At 39.2% G+C, this 12,737-nt stretch overlaps 1 protein-coding gene and 1 long non-coding RNA gene across 14 annotated transcripts in view; one reads left to right on the top strand and one right to left on the bottom strand.

Annotated features, from left to right (window-relative positions):
- LOC124285363 (MAP/microtubule affinity-regulating kinase 3-like) overlaps window positions 1-7,840 on the bottom strand; it is a 64,922-nt gene extending 57,082 nt beyond the window's left edge. For 9 of the 13 annotated variants that reach the window (XM_046721587.1, XM_046721575.1, XM_046721580.1 and 6 more), the window contains exons 1-2: window positions 7,339-7,839; window positions 7,080-7,232 (exon numbers count right to left, since the gene is read on the bottom strand). In XM_046721587.1, coding sequence (XP_046577543.1) covers window positions 7,080-7,232; window positions 7,339-7,401 — 216 coding nt within the window. In that variant the 5' untranslated portion in view covers window positions 7,402-7,839. Of the gene's footprint in view, window positions 1-7,079; window positions 7,233-7,338 lie in introns of all 13 variants that reach the window. The other 4 variants (XM_046721576.1, XM_046721579.1, XM_046721578.1 and 1 more) reach the window with 2 other exon arrangements.
- The window catches only part of LOC124285366, a 37,348-nt gene continuing 32,447 nt past the window's right edge, over window positions 7,837-12,737 (top strand). The window contains exon 1 of the long non-coding RNA XR_006900802.1: window positions 7,837-8,265. This is a non-coding gene — a long non-coding RNA (uncharacterized LOC124285366). The remainder of the gene's footprint in view (window positions 8,266-12,737) is intronic.

The following is a 12,737-nucleotide window of genomic DNA, read 5'->3' as shown; positions in this document are numbered from 1 at the left end:
CACCATCGTACGGAATATTTCATCACAACGTGCAAATGCTTTAGAATTTATTTTGTTTGTACTTGAAATGACAATGTACAGCTAGTCTGTTTCACAGTCCCTGAACCAGATTATTTTCCTTACAGCCTAGCCCTCTCCGTAAAATGCTAAAGCCCTAAATGAAGCAAGTCTAGATTTCCCCAGGTTCTGAATCTCTGGTCTCCCTGGAGCTACTTTTCAATTTAAATGGGTTTAATTGTTACAATGAAAATTATATATATTCAGAGACTAAGCGTTAGTCTTCTAAAAATCAAGATGTGACATTTTCACTTGAAATGATATGTAAGAAAATGTAGCTTGGGTGGCACGGAACAGTAGAATATGATCTTTACACTCAAAACAGACTTTAAATAGTGAATGAACAGCCAGTGTTATTAATATTCATGACATTATGGCAATTTCTGTTGGAAAAGGACAATGAACTTCGTCTGGGGCTATTTCTGGCCTATTATCATTCATGTCAAGATATCAAATACTTCCTTAGTCTGTAACATAATGGCAAAATTCTCCACTACACTACAATTCAATAGACAACATGTACATATATAGCAGGGGTGGTGGGATAGCCTAGGGGTAAAGGTGTTCGCTTATAGCGCCGAAGACCCGGGTTCGATTCCCCACATGGGCACAGTGTTTGTACCCCATTACCTTTGTTATTCTACCGATAACAAAAACAATAATAAATAATTGTCTTGATACTGAAAATTAACATAATGTGGTTGGGTTTCCACAAAATCAATAATCGTGATGCCGGATGGTCTGTTCGACCATCACTGTATTGTCTGGTCCAGACTCTATAATGCAATACAGTCAAATGGCAGTCATTTGCCATGTAATCAAAGAAAGGGACACAGTCTTTTGAACATCACAATGGACTTCCACCCACGAGCGTCAATCCTTAAAACATGGAGGGGCAGTCAAGTGGTTAAAGTGTTCACTCGTACTGCTGTAGACCTGGGTTCGATTCCCCACATGGGCACAATGTTTGAAGCCCAATTCTGATATTGCTGGAATGTTGCTAAAAGTGGGGCACATCTTAACGCACTCACACATATTTAGCATCAGTGGCGATGGAGTTGTTTGGAACTATCATGCATGGAAAGTTTTAAACAGTGGGGCAAAGCAAGGCTAGGGAAGATATAATCAGCCTAACAGTATAGCTATCTCGGTCAATCCTCAACCCACAAACTACAGACAACTACAATAAAATAACAAATAATATAAGACTAAAAAGAAGATGTAACCCAGAAAAATCTCTACGTTCAACTACAATATTAATTAGTTTCATTCAATACTTTCATTTTACATAATCTTGGACTAGCATAAGATAAGTTCATACTGTGTCTTGGACTAAGGTTATGATGATCTACGATAAAGTGATGAAAGTAGACAAATGCTTAGTCTCAAAATTTGTATAATTTTGATAGTAACAAACAAGCTCATTTAAATTGAAACGGAGCCCCAGGGAGACCAGAGATTCAGAACTGAAACTGAGGAAATCTAGACTTGCTTTATTTAGGGCTTTAGCATTGCAGAGAGAGTTTGGCAGTAGGGAAAATAATGTGGTTCAGGGACTGTGAGACAGACTATGATGAAAGCTCAATGATTGTAATGACCAAACTTCAATAACTGATAGTATATAAAAAAATAAATGCTTATGAAATGTTCAATCATGCATTATTTATTCACATAATTTACCATAAACCTCAACATTAACCGATAACCTATAACTTTCAATTAAGGACATAATGACATGAATTTGTGAGTATATCTACCGTAATCGGCTTTATTAGTGACCTGGCAAATAATTCAAACAGGTCAGAATTAGCAATATTTCAACAGCTGCACCCACACAAATGGGTTTCATAGGACTTGGGGGATACTGTTACCAGTACTCTGGTAAACAAACGCTGAGGACACAGGGTGTCACATGGTGCCAAGTAGGATGGGACATCTAGTACAATTGGGTCCTTTAAGATGGGGTGATGAGTTGGGGTACAGAGAAAGTGTACCAAGTAGGATAGGGTGCTGAATATTCAGGGGTACTAGGTAGGATGGTATACAGTAAGATTGTGTACCAAGGATGATAGGGTGCTAAGGAGTGAGTGAGCGAGTGAGTTGGGTTTTACACCGCTTTTAGCAATATCCCAGCGGGTAAACACCAGAAATGGGCTTCACACATTGTACCCCTGTGGGGAATCGGGCCTTCCGCGTGACGAGCTAACGCTTTAACCACAAGGCTACCCCGCCGTCCCTGGGTGCTGAAGATGGGTAGACAGTAAGATGGTGTACGAAGTAAGACAGGGTGCTGAGGTAGTTGTACCAAGTAGTATGGTATATAGTAATTGCTGTACCAGTGAGTGAGTTTAGTTTTACACCACACTCAGCCATATTCCAGCGGTCTGTAAATAATCGAGTCTGGTCCAGACAATCTAGTGATCAACAGCATGAACATCAATGTACGCAATTGGGATGTGATGATGTGTCAACCAAGTCAGAGAGCCTGACCACCAGATCCTGTTAGCCACCTCCCACGACAAGCATGGGTTAGTGAAGACCAAATCAAACCCGGATCTTCACGGGTCTTGTGCTGTACAAAGTAGGATGGGGTGCTGTACAAAGTAGGATGGGGTGCTGTACAAAGTAGGATGGGGAACTGATGAGGGTGGGCTGCCGAGTAGGATGGGTATTGAACAGGATAGTGTGTAGATAAGTGATTCCAAGACAATACTGATTGTCATCTCCTACTCAGGGTAGTGGTCCTTTTCCAATCCCCTCAAATAACACTTAATGAACACATGAGCACAACTGAACAACATATGCTCCTTCATTATTGAGTTAAAGCGTAACTGCACTCAGTAATATTCCAGCCATATGACCCTTCTTGTGAAAAATCAAATCTGGACCATACAAACCAGTGACTGATATCAGCAACATCACCTGAGATCAGGGTACGCCAACACACAATCAAATAAGTCACTCTGTTCTGTACGCCTGGTGTATTGACACAGCTCAGTGAAACATGTACAACATGGGTGCTAACACAGTCTATTGTGAAGATTTATCAGCAGGAACAGTTTTAAGCTTGGTAACAAAATACCAAGCAAATCCTGACAGAAGGACATCAATGTCAAATATATCTACGTCAAAGATCTCAGGTTTGTTATTCCCTAAAAGGTGAGAGAATTTTGTGATATACAGCATTCAGGTTTGGACCTCGCAAACTAATGGCTGATTTTGATTTTCTCTATGGTATAAATAATGATGTTTCTTTGTTGATTGCCGCCGCACTCACCAATATTCCAGCTATATGGTGGCGATGTATGATGATCATGACACATTCAGCCAGATCACTGGCTGCACAATCACCATCAAAACATGTACAACAGTTAGCAACAATCAGAATAGAAGCATTTGTTTATAAAGTGATACAATGTTGTAGTTTTTGTCTGTTCAAGGAAAGGGAAATATATTGCCACATGAATCTACAGGGCTTACTGATATAGAGACAATGACACAAGTCAATATGTAAAGTTTGAATGCCACTAGACCAAAGCGTAAAGAATTACTATTAAAGATGACGGTATGTATCATGTGATACATGGACATGGCATTGGCATTGTTGCAACATGTATCATAAATCATATTACTGGGATACATGTTATTTGTCAATTATTTTTATGAACAGGTGGGAAGAAATGCAACTTCAGTCAATAATACTGTTTTCCCATTGACAGATACATGTCACTTAAAATGATTATGAACTAGTTTGATTTACTGTAATGAAAATCATTGGATGTCAACATCAATGTTCATCGTAATAGCAATGAAGTGTCCCTATGTATTGCACTAGCCAGCTTGTCCAGATACAGATAACACTTGTTAAAAGGGGAAAATATCTCCATTTGTGAAGCTGATGCAAGATTATCACTCTTATATGGCAACATGCATGTGTGTGTCAGCTTACACTAATCCGGATTATTGTCAAGCCCTGAACAATGTTTTTGCTTACTTTCAATTTTTCAGTAGAAACATATCTAAGTATTACAAAATGGGTAAGTTTTTTAACAAAATGTATATGAAACATGTTTGGCAGACCCATACAGATTGTCCATAAGGTTTTCTACCAGTTAATCCCTACTGTGACACTTAATGGAATGACTGACTGACTGAGTTTAGTTTTACGCCGCTTTTAGCAATATTCCAGCAATATCAGGGCGGGGGACTCCAGAAATGGGCTTCACACATTGTGCCCATGTGGGGAATGGAACCCGGGTCTTCGCCGTGACGAGCCAACGCTTTAACCACTAGGCTACCCCACCGCCCCCTTAATGGAATGAAGAGAAGGTTCCAATGCTTCTGCAGTCAGCAATAATATAGTTATTTGATGGTGTTGACTGGGCAGGCCATTGGATGAAGATGCATATGCAGTATTTCCACCACGATGGGGAATGAAAATCACTAGTCACAGAGCCTGAACATCGCATCCAGGATAACTTATAGTACAAGCTTCTTGTTACTAAGCAGTGCTTACAAGTGATAAACCTCTATACAGAATCCCTTTATGGAAAACAAACACCATTTCTTCCATTTACAATATGTTACTGAGTTAATCTATTAATAGTATAACTGTTCTTGCTTACAAAGCAATATTCTGTTTGGACCTTGATCCAGTTTCCCATGGGCACAACATCATGTCATGTGTTATGGTATTTGTTTAGTGACCAGCATGTATATATTCTTCGAACCCTGAGGCTGGCAAACCAAAAGTCTCTTGCATGTACACTGATCCATGACTTAAATGTACAAAGAATAACCTAGAAAAGTATAGAATCATCTGCTCAATTCATTAGAGCCCTATAATTCTCTTACTGGGTCATTTAGATGTTGGTCTTAGGATGCACAGTCGGGGGGGACATTTAGGTGTGGGGTTTAGGATGCACAGTCGGGGTGGACATTTAGGTGTGGATTCACATTCAGGTGTTAGGATTCATAGTCAGAGACTGGGGTCATTCAGGGGGTGGATCACTGGATTCACATTCAGGTGTGGGGTTTAGGATTCATAGTCAGGGGGTGGATGACTGGGGTGCACATTCAGGTGCAGGTCTTAGGATGCATAGTCATAGGGTGAATCACTGGGGTGCACATTCAGGTGTGTTTTTTAAGATGCATAGTCAGGGGGTGAATGACTGGGGTGCACATTCAGGTGTGTTTTTTAAGATGCATAGTCAGGGGGTGAATGACTGGGGTGCACATTCAGGTGCGGGTCTTAGGATGCATAGTCATAGGGTGAATCACTGGGGTGCACATTAAAAGTGGGTGTAAGTGGCACAGAGTGAAAGGTCACTGGGACACACATTTAAGGAAATTGGTCACTGAAAGCCCATTCATGGGTGGGTCACCAGGATGTGTGTACAAAAGGTGGGTCACTCCTAAGAATGCATGTACGGAGGGTGGGTCACTGGAACACTCATTTCGGGGTGGATATTTGGGGATATTTTACTGGGATTCACAGTTGTTTCATTTTAATGGGTATAATGCACAAAATTATCTGGCTCTATCCATAATCAAGATACCTCACAGTGTCATCTATTTACCAGTTCAGGGACAATCAGATTGGCACAGAATACAGCTGAAATATGACCCCAAAAACATATTGTCTGTAGCCAGAGTGGTGAATGATATCATGAACATTGGGATATTTTCAACAGCACTCACATCTGAGATGCTGATATTGGTTATAAATGTTGATGTTTTATCCAAATCATTGAAGTGAAGATTTAGTCCATGAATCACAAATTAGTTGTACACAGTGGTATACTCCTTGTGAGGCACACATCTGTGTGAAAGGCTTGGATGGTCAGGATCGGGAACTTGGTTAACTCCATGTCACCATACGCCATTTTAATCACTGGATTGTCTGGTCAGGAGTCTATTTTATAGACCATTGTCATATAGCTAGGACATTGAGGTGTGAAACTTTTGATGGGTGATACTTATATAACCCTGATCTGCAGTGCCCCCCACAACTGTGCACGAAAAACACATTATGTCGGAAAACGCATGTTAAATCTCCAAATCATCATCGACCCCCACATGTTTGAGCAAGTAGAAAGTTCACCGATAGTAAGCTTACATGTAATTTCATTATTTGGATTTCCATAGCACAGGGGAATTTAGCTAATTAAGGTAAGATCACTGGCATAACTTGTAACTGATTTCAACACAAACTGATTTGTATTTCCATAAAACAGATTTTTAACTGAGTGAAGTGACAAAATTAGAAATTCAGTAAATGTGCAACATGCAAACAGCCATTTACACCATTACCATGACATGGTCTGTGAAGTAAAATAGGTCTGATGCCCTCATTATTATCTGTGTCAACACTATCCCATTGGGGTCCTTTACACATACATAATCAATATTTTCTTATATGATTTCCAAAACAACCACACAATATACATAATAGAGGCAGATACAACTGATCACATCCAATAAGTTTACAGCTCTTAGGAACTAGTGATTATGAAACAGAATTATTTCTTTTAGATTTCCAGTAGTCTCAGGCTAACAGACCTGGCCTTGAAATGGTAGGCAAGAATGAGGTTAGGTAGGTTTAGAATATATTATAACTACAAAAATCTACTGTCAGTTCATATTTCAGAATTGTCCAAAATATTATATAATCATTACTTTTGTTTTTCTGTTACAAAGCAAACACTAGATACACTGTGTTGGGCACACAAAAGTGTCTTAGGAGTTCAATGTCAAATGGAGTCATGAATCACTCACAGCTGAATTGTGTCAATGTACGATTCATTTCAAACAATGAGATAAGCATATAAAAATATGAAAAAGTTTTGTTGTTTCTTATGGTTATGCAATGCCAACAACAAGCTCTGTGGGGACTTGACACCGAGCCTACTCTGTGGGCAAATGCAATCAGCTGATTTGACAGCGAAAGTGAACCATTTTAGTAGGCCATTGTTTTCACTCCTTTTCATGGCCTAATTATCCCACATCATATGGTCAATTACCTCTCTTCCAGTTGGCACATGCTTGGCAAGTTTGACTTTTGCAAAATTTCCCTTCCCAATCGTTTTGATGAGCCGGTATTTCCCTATGTGGGGCTCATCTGTGGTTCGGGGTCTGGTGATTCGTGGGTCCCGGTTCGGATTGTCATCCGTTGCCTTCAACAGAAATTGATCAGATGTGCAATACTGAACATTGACATACAATGATAAAAACTCAAAACACATACCACACTCAAATTCGACATAACACCGAGGCACTTACGTGGAGATCTACTGTCACCGACTCGGGGAGCGGCTGAAGGGGGGTCCGAGTTGTGGTAGACATTTTGAATAAATAATTGGGATGCTAGCGCTAATGAACTGCAGAAATAAGCTGCAAAAACAATAACTTCGTCCCCAAGAAAGGTCCAACACTGATTAAACTGACACACATTAATCCGAGTCAACGCAACAGATCCAGAAAATTGTTTTCAAGACAATCTTTTGTGCCTAGAACAGGTCGCTAAGGCTGACGGGCTGAGCCGAGTCTGACAGGAAGCCTGGCCCCCCTGAATTTTCGTGTGTTTTGCTCCTGACGAATCTGGCCATGAAAAGTCTATTCTACCCCAGTTCTAATCTTCATGGTACACGCCATCATCTAGGCAAAATTACCCTGCGTTTCTGCATCCCACAATTGTATATTTTCTCCAAACACTTCCGAAATTCCGTGAGGCAAAATGGCTGACTTTTCTTCCACGCCAGGCTCGCGAGCCGTGCGCATTGAGGTCAGGATGACGGTATGTTATTGGTTAGCCCGAGTATGACATCATTTTGCCAACACAGCTGGGAAAAATAGTAGTAACTTCGTTTACTGATATTCTTTGTAATTTTATCGTGAAAATGTGGTCTTAAAGTAGTACACATTACAATTAACACATTAAGTAAGTGTGTGGTTCATTCGTTCGAAGAATACGAGCTGCTGACAGACAAGTCAACGCGATGACCGGACCGGCAACTTCGCAGGTGCCCGATTGGTTTTTGAGGCGACGCCCACTTTAGGGACAGGAGTGCTTTCAATCAACCGTGAATGACCATGGCAAAAGTTACTGGGTTCAGACATGGCTCACATACATAGCCGTTCCCCAAAGATGATGACATCATTGGAGTATGTAGAGGACATGGGGTGTGTGACGTCACCAATATAGACGAGGTAGGTTTTCCCATGTGTCGACAGGTGATGTCAGATAAATGAAAGGGAGCTGGATCTATATATATAACAAGATGGAATATATAGTTATATACGAGTGTTTATTATTAATGAAGGAACTGAGAATGTTTTCAATTTAAAAAAAAATATTACTGACATATTCAGTGATTGTACACTGACCTTCACAGTGACTTTACACTGATAAATGTCATTAGGACATTTTCAAGATTGCATTACTTTTTGTAGGACTGTATGGCATTCTACAATGTTATTGCCAAATTGTAAGAATATCTTGAGGACATTTAGAATGAATTTTTATCAGATTTTAATTTCTGATTAGTACACATTCCTTTGCAGAGTAAAGTTATAATAGTATTACCTAAAATGGTTAATTTGGTATGGCTATTCATGCCTTAATCGCTGCAGTAGTGGTATAGGAAACAAGATGGCAGTCATAGCTGTTGGTTTAGATTTTCAGTATATGGAATCCTTATGAAAATTTCATTTTCAACAAAATATTTGGATTTGTATTTTTGTAGTTGTAGAAGTGAATTGAAAATGACTGAATATGACTGTGGGACACAATAATCACAGCTTTGATCAGGCCAAAATGTGTTTTCCACTATGGAATATATGTTTTTACATTGTAACCAAGAGTAAATGGTTAACCCAATCACCAAACACCCTGCCTTACTACCAAACACCCCTCACATCATCACCTACACATGCAGACAATTGCTGCCTGAATTAATTTCTTTCTTACTTGATGTAATACACCTGTACTTATGCCAATCAAACACCTGTGCTTCATAACAATTACATGATTGACAGTAACTGTACACAGAACAGTGTCTCAACTAATGTTTCTAAAAATGGCTTCCACCTCACAATTTGATAAAATTTTGATAACTATTTCATGTCCTGATAAAATAAGTTGCAATAGTTTATAATTCACAAATGTTGATGTGTGCTAACAGTATGGTAATATCAATGCATCTGTTGCTATAGAGACTAGTAGATGCTAATTACTCTGTCAAAGAAATGCACAAATTCTGTATGACTGTATTATCAACTATATCGACATGTTGTAATTAGCATGTCAGAATACCAGTGTTAATGAGACAGAGAGAATAGTTGCTTTACGACCAAGGCATAATTACTTGAGAACTAAAGAGATGATAATTACACTGTCATAAATCTGACTGTCTGCAATATACAAGCACAAGAACCATTGATGTCAAAGGTATTCACCAGATATTCCAGTTAATGTCCTGAAAACACCACTCAGGCCATCGTTACAACCCTCCACCTTATGATCACTCAGGCCATATTTTTTAGGAGACATGATTTATTTACACAGGTACGGATTCCACTGACACTAAACGAATGAAAAGGCGGACATAAACCTAAATGTATAATTACTTTTTAATGTCAATTAACAGACAATATAGGTTCAAAGACAACATTACGTAAATTTATGTCCTACTCCCATTTAGAAGACTGTTTGAAGAATATAAAAATATGATGACATGTTTTTTTATCTATTTATTTTCTAATTACTTACCAGGATCATGACATTCTATAAACTAAGAAATATATATGTATACAGCCTTGTCTGCTTCTCTGATCAGCTGACCTTAAAAATGGTGATACTGGTGCTGCTCTGTGTATACATTGCATTATCTCCTATAATAAATTCAGCATAGTCCCAGGGGGAATTAGTTAAAATGGGACAACAGGTCCCCATTCCTCAAAGTGCTAAGATGATCAGAATTCCTATACTTTAACATCAGTTTATGGCAATCACAGTGTTACTATTGCTTTGTAACATCACCTCGGAACCTCTCATGGTTGTAAGAGGTGACTTGTTGCTTGGGTAGTCAGGCTTGGTGATTGGGGTCATTGAGTGTAATCAAGCCCTGGTCCCAAGGACTGTTGCTCATGACATCAATCACTGGATTGTGTGGTCCACCCTCAGTTAAGTCCATGTTGCCACCAAATGGTATGAAACAACAAAGAATTATCAAAAAGCAGATGTGTCGGAACATGGATGAGAGTAAGCTGACTGTCATACAACAAAAGGCCGATGTGTCGGAACATGGATGAGAGTAGGCTGACTTTCAGTTTGGTTTGGATGAGAGTAAGCTGTCATACAACAAAAGGCAGATGTGTCGAACATGGATGAGAGTATGGTGACTGTCATACAACAAAAGGCCAATGTGTCGAACATGGATGAGAGTATGGTGACTGTCATACAACAAAAGGCCGATGTGTAGGAACATGGATGAGAGTATGGTGACTGTCATACAACAAAATGCCAATGCTTACAACAAAAGGCTGATGTGTCGAAACATGGATGTGGGGTATGGTGACTGTCATACAACAAAATGCCAATGTGTCGGAACATGGATGAGAGTAAGCTGTCATACAACAAAAGCCAACATGGATGAGAGTAAGCTGACTGTCATACAACAAAAGGCCGATGTGTCGGAACATGGATGAGAGTAAGCTGACTGTCATACAACAAAAGGCCAATGTGTCGGAACATGGATGAGAGTAAGCTGATTGTCATACAACAAAAGGCCGATGTGTCGGAACATGGATGAGAGTAAGCTGACTGTCATACAACAAAAGGCCGATGTGTCGGAACATGGAAAAGAGTATGCTGACTGTCATACAACAAAAGGCCGATGAGAGTAAGCTCATACAACTGGAACATGGATGGATGAGTAGCTGACCTGCTGACTGTCATACAACAAAAGGCCAATGTGTCGGAACATGGATGAGAGTATGGTGACTGTCATACAACAAAAGGCCATGTGTGTCGGAACATGGATGAGAGTAAGCTGACTGTCATACAACAAAAGGCCGATGTGGTGACTGTCGAACATGGATGAGAGTATGAGAGCTGACTGTCATACAACAAAAGGCAGATGTGTCGGAACATGGATGAGAGTATGCTGACTGTCATACAACAAAAGGCCAATGTGAGAGTATGGTGACTGTCATAACATGGAACATGATGAGAGTATGGTATCATACAACACTGTCATACAAAATGAGAGTTATGACTGTCATACAAAAAGATAAAAGGGGGGCGATGATGATTGTTATAGAGATGCATGTACTAAATGAATGACACCCTCCCTAAAATTAATGTACAAAGTAAGTGACTCTCCCTGCATGTCATGTACAAAATCATTTACCCCCACCTCTCATAATTTCTAAGAATGATCTTTTCATAATTTTATGTACAAAATTGCTTTCCCTCCCCCACCCCAGTACATGTGTACAAAATTGATGACCCACCTACCTCCCCAGAACAAAATGAGTGACCTCAACCCCCAACCCCCTTAAAATGATCATTTTTTAGCATATTTTAGGAGCAGTATTCAGACAGCTTGGTGTTCCAAGCCTCATCCCTTGTCCTTACCCCAGCCTGTTGTAGTTGTTAATCTCTGTATGGAAATCGTAGCTGTATCACCACATCTTACCCAACTGTTGATCTCAAACTGAAATAATACAAGTCTGGCAGCTCTGTCTTTATGCTATCAGGAATTTGGAAAATGATAATTCCAGGTTCAATCTTTTTTAATCATCAGCAGATCTAACATGTTTTGTCTTTTTGAGATGATAATTGATGTGAACATGGTCAGCTCTAAATCCACCTCATGACGATAAAGTTTTATAGATACCTATATGAATAACTGTTATTAAGTTCAGCGAAAGAAAAATCAAAGACCTAAATTGTCAAGTTTGCAAGATTCCAAAAAGATAAGATGACCCAAGTCAGTGCCCTAATGGTAATTCCATGTGGTGTGAAGAGAAACTTATCAAAAGGCCCACGTCACTGTCCTTCAAAGATTACACATGGTATATCTCTTAGTCATTCTTAAAATATGCAAGCTGTCGAAAAATATGATTTGATAATAGCTGACTCCTAGCCAAGTGCTGAGAAATAGTGAGTTGGGATATGTTTTGTTATGTTACAGTGAATGAAATTTAAACATGTTCTTTTCAACACAACATGTTTTGAACGTGCAATAGTGTCAGATGTAGAGGTAATGCTAACATGTGTCAAAAAGTTCTGATTAGAGATTGTTTTTTCTTGATGTTTGAACATATGCAAGCTATGACCTAAGCTGAAGTACTTTTGCAGGAAACGCAGAGCAAGAACTCATGCTGTGTCACAGACAGATGTACAGTTATAAAAATAATCATTTTCATGCAATCGTGTTATTATTTCAAAACTTTCAAGTGATAGAGGTGTAATTATCATCATATAAACATACCTGATAACTTTTTCCATTTCTAACCCCCCAAAAGAAGAAAAAAAAGTCTGGGCATTTTAAAGCATAAATCTTTTTTTTTTTCGTTAGGCCCTGCTCAAAAAATAAAATCCTAATGTTTTTATTGGCCAAAAATGTAAACTTACAAGAAATCTTTATTTAGATTGTTTTTTACCCCATATACAC

This window comes from Haliotis rubra, unplaced genomic scaffold (genome assembly GCF_003918875.1).
Source record: "Haliotis rubra isolate DU_JTF1 unplaced genomic scaffold, ASM391887v1 Scf36, whole genome shotgun sequence".
Classification (NCBI taxonomy): domain Eukaryota; kingdom Metazoa; phylum Mollusca; class Gastropoda; order Lepetellida; family Haliotidae; genus Haliotis; species Haliotis rubra.
Note: the sequence above shows the minus strand (reverse complement) of the source record. Positions and strands in the feature narration are given on the sequence as shown.